The sequence below is a fragment of the Delphinus delphis genome, chromosome 8, assembly GCF_949987515.2.
Source record: "Delphinus delphis chromosome 8, mDelDel1.2, whole genome shotgun sequence".
NCBI lineage: Eukaryota > Metazoa > Chordata > Mammalia > Artiodactyla > Delphinidae > Delphinus > Delphinus delphis.
In genome coordinates this window covers 45754751-45772322 of record NC_082690.1, presented here as the reverse complement: position 1 = coordinate 45772322, position 17572 = coordinate 45754751, and the positions used below count along the sequence as shown (strand labels likewise).

At 39.8% G+C, this 17572-nt stretch overlaps 1 protein-coding gene and 1 long non-coding RNA gene across 3 annotated transcripts in view; one reads left to right on the top strand and one right to left on the bottom strand.

Annotated features, from left to right (window-relative positions):
- CTSC (cathepsin C) overlaps window positions 1–5897 on the bottom strand; it is a 41625-nt gene extending 35728 nt beyond the window's left edge. For both annotated transcript variants that reach the window (XM_060018128.1, XM_060018129.1), the window contains exons 1-2: window positions 5665–5897; window positions 3075–3220 (exon numbers count right to left, since the gene is read on the bottom strand). In XM_060018128.1, coding sequence (XP_059874111.1) covers window positions 3075–3220; window positions 5665–5836 — 318 coding nt within the window. In that variant the 5' untranslated portion in view covers window positions 5837–5897. The remainder of the gene's footprint in view (window positions 1–3074; window positions 3221–5664) is intronic.
- A 177-nt stretch (window positions 5898–6074) lies between these two features.
- LOC138414150 (uncharacterized) overlaps window positions 6075–17572 on the top strand; it is a 37401-nt gene continuing 25903 nt past the window's right edge. The window contains exon 1 of the long non-coding RNA XR_011246570.1: window positions 6075–6250. This is a non-coding gene — a long non-coding RNA (uncharacterized lncRNA). The remainder of the gene's footprint in view (window positions 6251–17572) is intronic.

Here is a 17572-nt window from a genome sequence, read left to right as displayed (position 1 = left end):
TGCAATAGCAGTAGGTTGAGTGGATTATGGTGTAGTTTACATAAGGCACCTAAACTTGAATAGTAAACACTGCTTATATCTTGATAATTGTTCTTTTTTAAAAATAAATTATTTTTCATTTAAAAGATACTTCTAAAATCTGTAGGAAAAAAATCTCACATGCTTTATTCATTAAATAGGTGAGCTTTCTTGAGTTACACACCCAGCGTGGATTCCCCAGCACCACTGTAGGAAATACCCCGAGGCTTACGGTAAAATCCAGCAAGCCTTTTATGTTAACAAGTATCATTCCAAAAGTGTTTGACCGCCCTATTATGTAAAGTCAACTCCACTGTATCATTTTTCTTAAATTTGTTAAATTCTGCTACTCCCCATTACTTTTTCAGTTGGATTTGCTAAAAGAACGTGGCACTTTATCACTCTGCAAAATATGTTTATCTGGAACTACTTGATTGTGTTAAGAGAAAGTTTAAAATCAAGTATCTTGTGTACGTTCTGCTCTGCTTATTGAAATTATGATCCTTATCACATGATCTAACTACGGACCAGAGTGGCTGATTTGTTAGGAGGAAAAGAAAACATGGTCCTGATAATGGTTCTGGTCAAATGAACACTTTAAAAAATACACTGAAATCAGTAGCAGAAGAACACTCTTCTACTTTTATTCCTAATAAGAGAATGCTGTCCAGAAGCATATGATCAGGTAGGGTTCTACCCTACAACAGTGTATACACTGACTCTTCCCACATATGGTTGAGAACACTTACAACTTCATTTGGCTTTAAAAAGCCTTTATTGATCTGCAACTAATGTTCTGAGGCTACAGAAAAATACCAAATTTGCTTATACTGTGACTTAAAGAGAAATAGAGTTGACCCTTGAACAAAGGAACAATGCAGGGTTTGGGGCACCAACCCTCCAAGTAGTTGAAAACCCACCTATAACTTATAGCCAGCCCTCAATATACGGGTTTCCACAACTAAGGAATCAACCAACCCTGGATCACCATTTGCAGATTCAACTAACCTCGGATTGTATATATATTTACTATAGTATTTATTATTGAAAAGAAAATCTCTGTATAAGTGGACCTACGCAGTTCAAACCTGTGTTGTTCAAGGGTCAACTGTACAAAGAAGTGTTCCGATTCCTCATTCAGCTACCAGCCATTCCCTCTGTCCCCACCATCTCCGGACTCCTATTCAAGCTGAGAGCAGACAGACTGATGGGAAAATATTACCGGAGGGAAACTGCCCTTGCCTGTTTCTGATTATGTCTCAGGTAAGTAATGGTGTCATTAGAAGTTCCACCACCAGTTTCTCCAATTCTACAGAACTGAAGAATGAAAAGTCTTCTAAGCCAAATGGGTAAAACTATTCACACATCTATTTATATACTACACCCTATCTTGTACTTAAGTAATTTATGCAACGTATTTCTCAACTGAATTCTACTTCATTTTCATGTGTTAAATAAATATCGATTACCTATTTTGTATCAACAAAAGGAGAAGAGGAGGGAGAGGTGGGAAAAAGGAGGGGCAAGAGGAAGAAGTGGAGGAAGGAGGAAGGTACATGGTAACAACTGTCTTGAATATTTCTTTCCTTGTGCCTCAATTCCATAGGCAATTCACTCCCCACCTGAAGGCAAAGAACTTTTGAAGGACTGTAACAGAGTACCTACAAAGGTCTACAAAGCCCTAGCCTCGTCAATATGCAGACCAAGAATTATATTCAGATGGAATCACATTTATTGCATACACACTACAATTTTTAAAACTCATACAGATACTGCTATGATTTTTAAAAATACATAGTATCTAGGGGTGATATTTAAAAATATTTAATAACTGGTCAAGCATGGGCTTCAACTAATAAAACAGACTGCTGGCCCTCAATGGCCAGCATGGATGGACTGGTTCCCACCAGCTGAATATCAGACAGCCAATCCAGGTGAGGGAGACAACTTTTCCCATCTCTCTTTTCTTTTTTCAATTAAGAAGGGGTCCTCGTAGTTAAAAAAAAAAAAAAAAAAAAAAATTGGGCATTACTATTCTTAGAAATTTGGTTGGCTCAGATGTTAACAACATATCCTAGTTAGTGATTAAGCCACAACCCACATGAACGATCACAATAAATTTAGAAATTAGTCTTTTCCTGGTGCTTTGTCTTTCATCATCTTTAACAGAATCATTCCCTCACCTTCCCACAAATTCCTGTAATTGGCCAACTCTTACTAGATGTTTTAAAGGCTACCGACACTAACCCATGAAAAACTGTCTTTACTTATACTTTATTTAGAATAAGAAACAGCTAGTCTCAGGTTTGCATATTCAATTTAGTTAAACCATTTAATACCCTGCTAATAGGAAACGTTCCAACTTCAGAAGGATATCTGGGATGGACTGCAATTTGTGCTCAAGTATTTTACCTTAGAGTGTGTCTGCAATTAGAAGCAATGTGTAAGACCATAAGAATGGACAACAGTTCTTCCCTAGTGAGAGAAGAAAACAAGCTGGGCTGGCCAGGCTACCTTCTGCTTTCATTAGCCCAAGGAGTAACTCCAAGGCTCTCCATCTCTGTCCCACTTTAGTCAAATAAATTATTCACATTAATATATTTAGTACATTATACTAGTTCAATGAGTCGTTTAGGTCAATTTCTCAAAGCTAACAAACGATGATAAGAGGGACAGTATAATAACCTCAAGATAATAAAAAAAACCCTATCTTTCCAACAGATTCAGTACAAAGCCAAGTGACTAAGGCAACAATTAGAAATAAAGATGTAGTTATAAAGAAAATAAAGAATTTAGTCATACTTACCAAAATGTAAATTTAAATAGAGATGGATCATACATACTCAAATATAGATCATGTATTTTTTTTAAACCTACTGAAGTTATAATTTTAAATAAAGTGGCAAAATGACACCATCTAATTTCTCTTCAGAAAATTGGTATCCATTCTGGTTATCTTCTTAATCTAAAATTAAAATACTGAGGGTCTCCTCATTAGAAGAAGCTTCAGTTATCAAATCATTGAAAATATGAATGTATATTCCAACAAAACTAACCTTAAAAAAGGCAAACCACTTGTAGTCATTCAACACAATCTCAAAGCCTTGATTGTAAATGATGGTGAAATGGCCAGAATTGCCAAAGTTATCATATGCCGTATCCAACTTCTTAAGGTGCACCACTACTTCTTTTTCTGGTGGTCCTAAAGAAAAGAAAATGCACAACAAAGGAAAATTATGTGGACTTCAATGGGAGGTCAAAGCTCCTCTATAATTTCCATTATTTTTAAGCTGCTTTCCTTTCATGCTACTGAATGTGGGTGGATCTGGCTTGTGAATGTATCAGAGTCCCCGTTTTGTTGCCTCCCTCTGTATAATCCCAGAGGGGTCTCAGGCAAGAATGTGAAGCAAAGGCTCAAAAGTACGTCAAGTAGCCCAGCAGGCAGAGAGACCCCAAAAAGTACAGCCACTACCTTCCCAGAGCATCCAAACACTGAAGAAATTTTTCCACTGAGGAAAAGGAGAAATGGGGTATGTTGAAAATGACCAGCAGAAATGAGAAGACAAAATGGTAATCAAAAAGTGGAAATATAAAAAGACTTGCTACCAGATCATAAGAACAAAGGAAATGATCTCTTCAGAGAAGAAATGGGATGGATATCTTTCTTCTAAATGGCTGTACAGTTCAGAACCTCAGAATCTGAATCCTTTCAAAGTATTCAGCAAACTCAAGGTTTTTATCCTATACAGCTAATTTGTGCCGAATGGAACTAAACTTTTAACCTTCAGAAAATGGGGACTCAGATCTGTGGGTGTCTTTAATTGATTAGATTAAGGTCAAAGGTATGGAATATAGGCAGAGAGGCTGCCTGAAAAGGGTTCTGCTGTGTCCAATCTGGAGGTTTCCACACTTTGGACAATTTTTCCATGTTTCAGATTAATGCTCAGAAATAGGGGATTCCATGTGACAGAACACTGCAAATCCTGATCTCCTTTCTGCTTTGGATCTCCAAGTTCAACTTTTAAAAGAGAAAATGCTTATAATGCCCAGTACTATGAAATGCCACACAGTCATTTGGAGTTGGACAGTTGAGTAAGTCTGTTTAGTGACAGATGACCTGGCAATCTCTGTTCCGTTAACAAGGAAACTGCAGTTGAGAGCTTCACTCATTCTGCACAAGCCACAGTGTGGTAAAGGTTTGGGCAGAACGAGAGTGCCTTTCCTGACCCAAGACTGTGTGTTTTTTCTTCTCCCTTCACTAAGTTCTTTGTCCTTGGGATAGCCATGTTATCTGAGGGCATATGGAATGTTCCAGGGTGTTCAAACACTAGATATTTATTGAGAGCCTTCCATGATCCCTGGCACTGTGCTTGGCTCTGGGCATTTCAAAATATAATTATTTGCCAAAGAGGTATAAAAAAACACAAAACTTTTATATACTACTGGGACAGGCTGGGACCTGGGACCCTTTGCTGAAGTGCTGCAATGCTTGCACCTGGACAAACCTCCTCCAGCAATAAAATACAAAGAAACTATACGGGACTAAAAATAACTGCGTGCATGCACGATTGGGCCCCATTATGGACAAAGAGATACAAAAAAGCAAAAAACTTAACTGCCACTTCTGAAGAGCCCTGTGCAAAAACTGGGTGTCCGGAGCAAACACTGGGTATTGCGCATGCCCCCTGCACTCAACACCCCCAGAGGGGTGGGCAAACCACCCAAGCCATCCCTCCCCCCCCCGCCCCCCCCACTGGACACAGCCCATACCCTCTCCCCATATAAGGAACAAGCTTGTTACTTGTTCTCACTAGCCCTGCTGCAGCAGGGGCCCAATAAAGCCTTGCCTGAATTTCTTGTCTGGCCTGTAGTCAATTTCTGATTGGCGAAGGCCAAGAACCCTGGTGGGTATCACTACCCCCCCTGCAATACATGAAACTGTAGTGGTACCAGAAGCTTTCTCAGGTCCACATCAATATCTCTGGGCTTGGGCTTCCCTGGTGGCGCAGTGGTTGAGAGTCCGCCTGCCGATGCAGGGGACAAGGGTTCGTGCCCTGGTCCGGGAAGATCCCACATGCCGCGGAGCGGCTGGGCCAGTGAGCCACGGCCGCTGAGCCTACGCGTCCGGAGCCTGTGCTCCGCAATGGGAGAGGCCACAACAGTGAGAGGCCCGCGTACCGCAAAAAAAAAAAAAAAATCTCTGGGCTTAAGGGCTCTTTCCCACAACCTAATAAAAGGAAACTAAAAGCTATATTCTCAAGAGTCTTTGAGCTCATTTTTCACTGGCACAATAAAATACTGCAGATGGGATGAGGAGATAAGATTGCACGGTCTCAACTCTTTAACAAACCAAACAAACCCAAAAACAAGAAACGGAAACCATGGGGGGGGGGGGAAGTTCTTGCAAAAAGTGTTGGGGGCCCGGGAATAACCAAGACCGAGCGAAGTGAGACGTTCTCAGCAGCTCCACGTTGACGTCGCTGCCCTGGAGCGGTAGAGGGCACGCCCCCCATGGACCCCAAGTCCAGCCAGGACCTCCTGGCCTCCCCCTAGCGGGGGCGCTGCAGGGAAGGGCTCAGGGACCAAAGGGAAGGAGCCCCGGGTAGGGACAGGAAGGAAGCGGGTGCAAGGGCGCCGGCGGCTTACCCATAACCGAGCAGTTGACCTCGCGCTGAGAACCGCTGCGGCCCACGTGGAAGACCCAGGTGCCCAGCAGGTCAGGGTAGGTGCAGTTGGCAGGAGTGTCGCAGTGCACGTTGCTAGCGCTGAAGAGGAGCAGCAGGAGGGCGGCGAGCGGCGAGCCGGGCCAGGGACCCATGCTGGCAAGGCCCTTAGGAGAAGTGAGGAAGGCACGCGAGCCACAGCACTGAAGGCGGGGACTGAGGCCACAGCTGCTGTGCTATAGTGCCTTAAAATAGAGGTGCTGGAAACCGGCAACCCGGAGGGGGGCGGGGTCTCGGGGCCGCGGGGGCTGGGCGCCTGCCAGTGGCACCGCCCCTTAGGTAGGGGCTTCTGGAGAGCGCGCCCGTCACCTGGCGGCCGTCGGACCTCAGGCCCAGAGAGCCCAGCACCAGGTTCAGTTGCCAAGGGACACCTCCAAAGAGGACTGCAGAGCCACAGCTGGTCTGTGCGCGCCCCAGACTGCGCTCTTTCGCTCCTTGAGAAGTAACAGAGAGAGAGAGAGACTAAGAGAAAAAGAGAGGAAGAGAGAGAGAGACGGAGAGACAGAGAGGTGAGGGGGAGGGGAGGCTAAATGTCAGAGACTGAGAGAAGCGCGGTGAGGGAGGCGGCGGGGGTACCGAAGGTAGGAAAAAGGCCCAGAGAAAGAGCGACCTAACTAGTGGAGCTTTCTTTTACTCGCTTGTCTTTCCCACTTCGTCCTCATTCAGTTAACTTTTATCCTCAGAACTATTTTACGTGCGACCCCAAGCCAGCCCAGCTGTTTGAGAACTGCTCTTCCTTCCGTTTTCCAAAACTTTCACTTCCTTTTGTTTGCTGGGTTTTGTCGGTTTCCTGTTAATGTTGTTTGCCTATTATCCACTGGGGAATTCAGTTGTGGTGCAAACTTGCAGTTTTGTGTATTAGGATTTTCTTCCGCCCGCTAACGTTATAGGATTTAGTTGCGCGCACGCAAACACGCACAGGCACTAACGCCCTTGTTTTGCAGCTGAAAAGCGGGTGGCCCAGAGGGGAAGCAAGTCGCCCAGGGTGAGGAAGGGAGCTGGTGGGAGAATGCTGGTCTTAGGAGCAGGTTCCAGGGTGTCAGTCTCATCGCCAGTAATTATAAGGTAGCACTATTTCCAGGTGCCTCCTCGTTCAGTTTAATTATCATCCTTTTCTGTGAGAGCTCCTCTGCCTTTCCTGGCTGTTGTTGGAAGTTGGGGCTCCTTTTGTGCACAGAGCCTTTTAGGTGTCAGGCCCTGTGCAACATCAAGGACAAGTGATGAACAAGACAGACTTTTCTGTGCCCCTGCCCTCTAGGGCACGTGCATTTTGCCCTCAAAGCACTGGTTACAAATAAATACTTGGATGTCCACCTTCTCCACCAGATTGTAAGCATTCAAAGGGAGCAAGTCGACATTATTCACCTTTGTCTTCCAAATTCTGGCTTGAAAATACTTAGGAAGTGTCCTGGGGTGTTAAAATAAATGTACTTAATAGCCTTATCTTGGTTTCCAGGCCGGAAAGCCAATTTTGATTTGGCAAAAGGAGTTTCCCTTGAAAGCTCATAAATGAAAATACTCTCTAATGTAGTCACAAACTGCAAAGGCAAGGGTGGAGCCAACACCCTGCTTCTAGGTTTTATTCCCCGTTACTTAGGATGAAAAGCTGAAGCATATAATTAAACTAGCACACTTACTGTTTAGAGATAAACTGACAGAGTAACATTGCCTTCCTCATCTCTGGGAAAATGCGTCATTGGTTGTTAAAACGTTAAAACTTTCACTAGATCATCAATTTTGAAGAGCTGAACAGTCAAGTTGGAAATTTCTTTGATGGCATGATCAAAGTAGCACAAACAATTGTGAAGAAAGTTGAAAACATCTCTATTCAGTTAATAAATATAAGCGAAAAGGATTTTGGAGGCCTCTTAATCTAATAGATTCCTTTTACTATTGGGAAATGAAGATCCAGAGATAATAATAACTTGATGAATGTCACAGTTGCCTTATCAGATGGTCATTCAAATATCATACCTCCATTATTCATGCTAGAAAACTCTTGGTCAAGTTCCCAGCAGAACAAAGTACCTTCCTGTTGATTTATCTAGAAGTTGCATTCCTAAAAATTTGATATATTTAAAATGATATAAAAGTCAGTTTATATACAAACCAGATTTTGGTACTAGTCTCAGATCATTATAAGCAGGTTTATAGAGAAGGAGCATTGCTTAGCAGTCGTTCTCAAACTGTGGTCCCAGGACCAAAATGACCAGCAGCATATGCATCTCCTTGGAATTTGCTAGAAATGCAAATTCCTGACCCCCACCCCATACCTACTGAATCAGGTCCCTGCAATCTATGTTTTAACAATCCCCTTTCAGAGGATCCTGACACAGATACAGCTTGAGTATCACTGGCTTGGAGATGAACAGCAAGGACTTGCATCACACTGCCTAAGTTTGAAGCATGGCTTTGCTACTCACCAGCTATTTGATTTGGAGGAAGTTATTTTACTTCTTTTTGTGCCTTGGTTTTCTCATCTATAACATGCGCATAATTGTTATAGACCTATGGCTACCTCCAGTTTTGAGAAGACTAAATGAGTTCATACAGATTCTACAGAGAACTGACTACATTTATTATAGTGTATCTTTCTACTAGAAAACTATCCTTATTAGTTAGACAGTAGATTCCAAATCCTGTTCTCCTTTGTAATCCTAGCACCCTGAATAATTTCTGGCACACAGTAAGTTCTCATATATCCGTTGAATGAACGAATAGTATCATGGACATAAATACTTCTGTATTTCATGGTGTTTGGCAAAGAGCATCATGATTCCCATATCCCCTGCCTTGTGAATAAGTTTGAAAGCCACTGTTCAGGAACGTATATCAAAACAAAGAAGGATCAAAGAAATAGAAAAAAAATTTGACATATCAATGTAGAATGCCATTTGGTATTGTATACACCTCTGTCATTGGTAGTCAGAATAACAACCATAATAATGTCATTTATTTAGGACTTTACATTTTACCAAGGTAATTCACATATATCATCTCATTTAATTATTACACAATTGTGTGAGAAAGAGAGCACCACTTGTTCAGGTCTTGTGATGCCGTAAGTACTGTACTTTGTTTCTGTCCTTCTGATCTCCTAGGCACATGTCAAAACTCTCTCTTCTGTGACCTCATGTTCCTGAGTTCACAATTCACAGTAATTATTTGATTGACTGCCTTTTCCACTAGAGTCCATGCTTCTTGACAGCAGGACTATATTATTTTTGTACCTCAAGGTTTTTGTCAGAGTTGGACAATAGCCAATATTTACTCATTCATCCTCTCAATAAAATTTATGAAAGAAAGGAAGGAAGGCGGGAAGATGAGTGGGAAGGAAGCTCATCGTCATTTGCACAGTACATTCACATATTATGTCCATTTGATAGTAATCTCCCAGATAGTATTACTCCCATTTTACAGATAAGAAAACTGGAGCTCAGAAAGGATAAGTGATTCTTCCATGGTCAAACTGCTAGTAAGTATAGATCGGATAACCAAAAAAGGCTTCTGTTTTTAAGTTAGATTGTTAGAACGGAATTAAGCAAGTGAAGCTTTATCTGCTTCTTGATAGAGTCAGATATAAAATTAAGAGAAAGAAAAGTTCTACAGAAGATACATGTTGAGGCAGCTGTGAAACTAGGAATTACTGAGATAATCTCTACTATTTGATCCCTTTCTCATTTCATTATTTCCTTCTGTTAAATGAACCATGAGGACTTCTCTGGTGGCACAGTGGTTAAGAATCTGCCTGCCAATGCAGGGGACATGGGTTTGATCCCTGGTCCGGGAAGATCCCACATGCCACGGAGCAACTAAGCCCTCGCACCACAACTACTGAGCCTGTGCTCTGGAGCCTGCACGCCACAGCTACTGAGCCCACGTGCCACAACTACTGAAGCCTGCATGCCATAGAGCCCGCGCACTGCAACTACTGAGCCCACGTGCCACAACTACCGAAGCCCACATGCTCTAGGGCCCACGTGCCGCAACTACTGAGCCCGTGTGCTGCAACTACTGAAGCCCACGCACCTAGAGCCTGTGCTCCACAACAACAGAAGCCCACACACTGCAACAAAGAGTAGCCCCCACTCTCCACAACTAGAGAAAGCCTGCACGCAGCGATGAAGACCCAGTGCAGCCAAAAATAAAATTAAATAAATAAAAAAATAAAAGAAGAAATGTGTATTTAAAAAATAAAAAATAAATAAACCATGTTTTTGAAATGAAAATTTTGAGAAGCATTACTTTTTACTGATACACCAGGATTATCCTATAGGTCACACAGAGTAAGAGCAACCCTAAAGAGCCAGTGAACTTAATGAATGTCTCTATTTTGCTCTTTTTTCACCACCACCACTCTGGTCCAATAAGCTATCATTTCTTGCTAGTCAACCAAAATTACCTTCTAATTTCATCCACTTTTTGTTGAATTCAATGTAAAAGCCAGGAACCTAAGTGTCATCCTTGACTCTTCCTTCCCCCGGCCCCCCCCACCCCAAGTTGATCAGCCAATGTATCATACTGAGTCTACTCTCACCATTGTTATTTTTTATTTAAATGTAAACCATATCATGATACTCCCAATATTGACAAGTGGAATACTTCCCAATAGGTTGTATCATCTTTGAGTAAAATTCTGCAAGACCCTGTACAATATGCCCAACTTATCCCTTCATCCTCCCAGTTGTCCCAGAAACCCTTGCCTTCTGTTGGTCCTCAAACCCGCTAGATTCCTTCTGTCTCCATTACCTTTGCACTTCGCTAGTCTCTTTGCCTGAAATCATTTGCTGTTTTTCCCATGACTGCTCATTCTCACTGTATGACATTCTCACTGAAAAAGATTTTATCTCCTCTAGCCATGCTATCTGAAGTGGCCCTCTCTAGCTATTCATTTTATTAGTACTCTGTTTATTTCTATGTAAAAATTATAAATACCTGTAATTATTGCACTTTCTTGTTTATTATGTATCTGCCACACTGGAACAGAAGCTCCATGAGGTTTGGGCCTTGTCTGTCTTGTTCACCACTGTATTACCAGGACATAGTAGATGCTCAATAAATATTTATTAAATGTTGATTGAAACTCCTTACTCTCCAACTTTAGGAATCAGATTTATTGGAAGCAAATTTTCATGGGGCAAATGTTAAGTCACTAGATAAATTTTATATTTCTCATCTCATACTGTTCACTTGCAGAGATATTCAACTAGTATAGGGACCAACTTTTCAGCCCCAGCAACATCTGGAATTTTAAGTTTATATGCCTGTGTGGATTAGTTTGTAAGTTGTCGAAGTTGACCTAAAACTACTTCGTATGCTATCAGGAAGTCAAGTTATAAACACATGTTGGACAAAGGAAAGCTAAACCGTATCTTAGCATTTTAGTTTCAAAGTTTTGCGGTTCAATTTGACTTCCCTTCTTTCTCTAGGTTATTGCTGAAAGGGAAATATGAAGTCAAACGAGGTAAAGTCTAGAATAGCAAACTGTAGAGAGTCTTGGCATGAAGAGAACAAAACCAGAACAGGGTGACCTATTTAAAGGTCAAGACTATCAGTTTCTCCAAGGTGAGAAAGGGCATTCCTTTTCCAAGAATCACATTACTTACCCAGGTAATGGTATGGGAATATTTAAAATATTTCATTTTAATAAGTTGAACATAAGCTGACTTACTATTTATTATTACTTTTTACTTATTTAATTGACAAGATCACACTGATTTATGCATTTCTCTCATTTTTTAAACAACTCTTAGAATTTAAAAATAGTTCAATATATAAATGAATAACTTTAGTTCATATACAATTAAGGTAACGAATTGAGTAAAAGAGCCTTCAAATTTATCATCATTTTCATTTGTTCCTAGTCCTTTTTCTAAAAGGACGTATTTATGTTTTTATTATATGATGAGATAATAATATTCAATAAATTACATTAAATATATTTTGCCATTGTGCTACAGATTTTTCCCCCTGCCCCCCCTTTTTCTTTCCATCTATACCCTGCCAGGCAAGGCAACCTATGTTCCCTCCTTGGTGTGTATACTTACAAATTTTTTACTAAAATTCCCCAGCCACTTAAAATATGCATAAGGAGCAGGACACATAATGTCTAGATCCAGAATGCCATGGTTTGAATCCTGATACCACTTCTTACCGCCTGTGTGACTTTAGAAAAGCTATTTATTTTCTCTGACTCAAGTTTCCATGTTAGCAAAACTGGGATAATAATAGTACCTACCTCATAGGGTTGTAGTGAAGTTTTGACTGAGTTAAAATATGAAATACTTAGAACAGTGCTGTCACTTAGTTTCCATTCTTTCATTCTTGTCAACCTTATTTCATTCTTAATGAAATTCGTTCTTAAAAACACATAACAGAGGTTTCTTCACATCAAGAAATTGAATTCATTTTAAGGAAAATAGCTGCATGGCACTGCTAAAAAAAACACCACAGGTCCAAAATGGCATCACATGTGCTAAAAGCCCATGATACCAAAACATAGATTTAATACCTAACTTAATTGCGGTTTTGATTTTCCCCCAAATGTAATCTTAATCAACCAGTTTGGAATTTTCTGGTTAGAACCAATGAGGTAATCTCAGCCATCTCTAGCCTACTCCTCAGAGGAAGAACAGGCAATCTGCATGATAAAACCCTTGCCAGTCCCTGCCCTTCAAAGAAGATGTCCTGGCCCAAAAGAACCTTTTTTTGTGTGTTTTTTTGCTAGTGACTTTCTTGCCCCACCCTCCTTTCTATAAAAGCCTTCCATTTTGTGCCACTTCCCAGAGCTCTCTTCTGTTTACTAGATGTGATGCTGCCAGATTCATGAATCCTTAAATAAAGCCAATCGGGTCTTCAAATCTACTCAGTTTGTTGCAGGAAGGGGGACTGCTTCCAGAGCTCAAGAGTGGGCTCTTGTCTAACACTGGGAAATGAATTGTCCAAAGATACAGACGTGCTGACAAAGCAAGAGACTTCATTGGAAAGGGGCTTGTTGCACAGCAGCAGGATAAGGAAACCCAGGAGAACTGCTCTGCTACATGACTCGAACTCAGATGTTATGGTAATGGGGTTAGTTTCCGGGTTGTCTCTGGCCAGTCATCTTGCTTTGCCTATATTTGGCTTGACTCAGGGTCCTGCCTGGTGGCATGTGCATCTTTCAGCCAAGACGGATTCCAGTGAGAAGGACTCTGGGAGGTTGCTCATCTCCTCCCTCTTTTGGCCCCTCCCAAATTCTCCCATTAGTTTTCAGCGGCAGCACTGTGTTCCTTATCCGGACCTCCTATCCTGAGACAACTCAGGCAAGCAGACCTGGCCAAGGCAGGTGGTTTCTGTTAACAGTTCCCTAACAGGTTGAATTTTGTTTTTAAGCAATACTTAAGGCATGTAACAAATCTAAGTATTATTAAATGGGCATTTGGGTTGTTTCCAGGTATTTTAGCATTATTATTTTTTGCCATTGCAAACAATATTGCAGTAAGAATTTTTGAGTATACATCCTTTCTACAGCTGCTTTTCTTTCCATAGGAAAGTGACAACCATGTCCCTTCCTTATAAGCTTACTTTCTTTCCTGAGTTGTTTTAAATCTTTTAAATTGTTGTAAATTTTGATATTTTAAGTTGTTTTAAATTGGTTGAAATGTTTTAAATAACTGTCATTTAATTTTAAATTTGTATCTTGGAAGCACCTAAGGTCTGCTTTTGTATATGGTATCATACAGGTCTTTTTATTTAGGCAGTCGTAGCAGTGCCGTTTATAAAATAAACCTTATTTTCCCTCTAAATTTAAACACCAAATTTGAATATATTCAGTTCCTGTAAGTACTGGAATATTTTGTTTTGTTTTACTGATTGATTTTAAAGTAAGTTCACTTCCTGTTCTCTTTTACATATTTTTCTCAGCTCCCACTCTGTATCAATTTAGAATTGTATGTTTTGGCTACCCCTCTACTATTTCTTTTAACTTTTTATTTTATATTGGAGTATAGCCGATTAACAATGTTTTGATAGTTTCAGGTGCACAGCAAAGTAACTCAACCATACATATACATGTGTCCATTCTCCCCTAGACTCCCCTCCTATCCAGGCTGCCACATAACATTGAGGAGAGTTCCCTGTGCTATACAGTAGGTCCTTGTTGGTTATCCTTTTTAAATATAGCAGGGTATACATGTCAGTCCTAAACTCCCTAACTATCCCTTTTCTCTACTCTTGCCCCCCTGGTAATCATAAGTCCATTCTCTAAGTATGTGAGTCCATTTCTGTTTTGTAAATACGTTCATTTGTATCATTAAAGATTCCACATATAAGCGATATCATATATTTCTCTTTCTCTGTCTGACTTACTTCACTCAGTATGACAGTCTCTAGGTCCACCCATGTTGCTGCAAATGGCATTATTTCATTCTTTTGTTATGGCTGAGTAATATACCATTGTATATCTGTACCACATCTTCTTTATCCATTCCTCTGTTGACAGACATTTAGGTTGCTTCCATGTCTTGCCTATTGTAAACAGTGCTGCAATGAATATTGGGGTGCATGTATCTTTTCAGACCATGTTTTTCTCCAGACATATGCCCAGGAGTGGGATTGCAGCGTCATGTGATAGCTCTATTTTTAGTTTTTTAAGGAACCTCCATACTGTTCTCCATAGTGACTGTACCAATTTACATTCCCACCAACAGTGTAGGAGGGTTCCCTTCTCTCCACACCCTCTCCAGCATTTATTGTTTGTGGATTTTTTGATGATAGCCATTTTGACTGGTGTGAGGTGATATCTCATTGTAGTTTTGATTTGCATTTCTCTAATCATTAGCAATGTTGAATATCTCTTCATGTGCCTCTTGGCCATTCTTATGTCTTCCTTGGAAAAATGTCTGTTTAGGTCTTCTACTCATTGCTTGATTGGGTTGTTTCTTTTGATGATATTAACCCTCCTGAGCTGTTTGTAAAATTTGGAGACTAATCCCTTATCGGTCACATCATTTGCAAATATTTTCTCCCAGTTTGTGGGTTGTCTTTTCATTTTGTTTATAGTTTCCTTTGCTGTGCAAAAGCTTTTGAGTTTAATTAGGTTCCATTTGTTTATTTTTGTTTTTATTTCCATTACTCTGAGAGACAGATTGGAAAAGATATTGCTGCAATTTATGTCAGAGAGTGTTCTACCTGTGTTTTCCTCTAGGAGTTTTTTAGTGTCTGGTCTCACATTTAAGGTCTTTAATCCATTTTGAGCTTATTTTTGTGTGTGGTGTTAAAGAATGATCTAATTTCATTTTTTTACATGTAGCTGTCTAGTTTTCCTAGCACCATTTGTTGAAGAGACTATCTTTCCACCATTGTATAGTCTTGCATACTTTGTCGTAGATTAATTGACCATTGGTATGTGGGTTTATTTCTGGGCTTTCTATCCTGTTCCATTGACCTATAGTTCTGTTTTTGTGCCAGTACCATACTCTTTTGATGACTATAGCTTTGTACTATAGTCTGAAGTCAGGGAGCCTGATTCCTCTAGGTCCATTTTTCTTTCACCAGATTGCTTTGGATATTCGGGGTCTTTTGTGTCTCCATACAAATTTAAGATTTTTTGTTCTACTTCTGTGAAAAATACCATTAGTAATTTGATAGGAATTGCATTGAATCTGTAGATTGCCTTGGGTAGTATAGTCATTTTGACAATATTTATTCTTCCAATTCAAGAACATGGTATATATTTCCATCTGTTTGTGTCTTCAGTTTCTTTCATCAGTGTCTTATACTTTTCGGAGTACAGGTCTTTTGTCTCCTTAGGTAGGTTTATTCCTAGGTATTTTATTCTTTTTGATGCAGTGGTAAATGGGATTGTTTCTTGAATTTCTCTTTCTGATCTTTCATTGTTAGTGTATAGTAATGCAACAGATTTCTGTGTATTAGTTTTGTAGCCTACAACTTTACGAAATCCATTGATGAGCTCTAGTAGTTTTCTGGTAGTGTCTTTACAATTTTCGATGTATAGTATCATGTCATCTGCAAACAGTGACAGTTTTACTTCTTTTCCAATTTGGATTCATTTTATTTCTTTTTCTTCTCTGATTGCCATAGCTAGGACTTCCAAAAGTATGTTGAATAAAAGTGGTGGGAGTGGGCATCCTTGTCCTGTTCCTGATCTTGGAGGAAATGCCTTCAACTTTTCGCTGTTGAGTATGATGCTAGCTGTAGGTTTGTCATATATGAACTTTATTATGTTGAGGTAGGTTCCATCTGTGCCCACTTTCTGGAGAGTTTTTATCGTAAATGGGTGTTGAATTTTGTCAAAAGCTTTTTCTGCATCTATTGAGATGAGCATATGGTTTTTATTCTTCAAGTTGTTGATGTGATATATCGCACTGATTGATTTGCAGATATTGAAAAATCCCTGCATCTCTGGGATAAATCCCAGTTGATCATGGTGTATGATCCTTTTAATGAATTATTGGATTTGAGTTGCTAGTATTTTGTTGAGGATTTTTGTGTCTGTGTTCATCAGTGATACTGGTCCGTAATTTTTTTTTATGGTATTGTCTGGTTTTTGTATCAGGATGATGGTGGCCTCATAGAATGAGTTTGGGAGTTTTCCTTCCTCTGGAAATTTGGAACAGTTTCAGAAGGATGGGTGTTAGCTCTTCTCTAAATGTTTGATAGAATTCACCTGTGAAGCCATCATGACCTGGACTTCTGTTTGTTGGGAGTTTTTAAATTTAAGTTTCAATTTCAGTGCTTGTGATTGGTCTCTTCATATTTTCTAATTCTTCCTGGTTCAGTCTTAGGAGACTGTACCTTTCTAAGAACATGTCCTTTTCTTTCAGGTTGTCCATTTTATTGGCATACAGTTGCATATAGTAGTCTCTTATGATCCTTTGTATTTCTGTGATGTCAGTTGTAACTTCTCCTTTTTCATTTCTAATTTTATTGATTTGAGTCCTCTCCCTTTTTTTTTTGATGATTCTGGTTAAAGGTTTATCAATTTTATTTATCTTTTCAAAGAACCAGCTTTTAGTTTCATTGATCTTTGCTATTGTCTTCTTTGTCTCTGTTTCATTTATTTCTGCTCTGATCTTTATGATTTCTTTCCTTCTACTAACTTTAGTTTTTGTTTGTTCTTTGTTCTCTAGTTGCTTTAGGTGTAAGGTTAGGTTGTTTATTTGAGGTTTTTCTTGTTTCCTGAGGTAAGATTGTATTGCTATAAACTTTCCTCTTAGAACTGCTTTTGCTGTATTACATAGGTTTTGGATTGTTGTGCTTTCATTTTCATTTGTCTCCAGGTATTTTTTGACTTCCTCTTTGATTTCTTCAGTGATCCATTGGTTATTTAGTAGCATATTGTTTACCCTTCGCTTGTTTGTGTTTTTTACATTTTTTTCCTTGTAGTTTATTTCTCATCTCATAGCATTGTGGTTGGAAAAGATGCTTGATACTATTTCAATTTTCTTAAATTTACTGAGGCTCGCTTTGTGGCCCAGGATGTGGTCAGTCATGGAGAACATTCCATGTGTACTTGAGAAGAATGTGTGTTCTGCTTTTGGATGGAGTGCTCTATAAATATCAATTAAATCCATCTGGTCTAATGTGTCATCTAAGACCTGTGTTTCCTTATTGATTTTCTGTCTGGATGATCTGTCCATTGATGAAAGTGGGGTGTTAAAGTCCCCCACTATCATTGTGTTACTGTAGATTTCTCCCTTTATGCCTGTTAGTGTTTGCCTTATGTATTGAGGTGCTCCTATGTTGGGTGCATATTATGTTTACAATTGTTATATCTTCTGCTTGGATTGGTCCCTTGATTATTATGTAGTGTCCTTCTTTGTCTCTTGTAA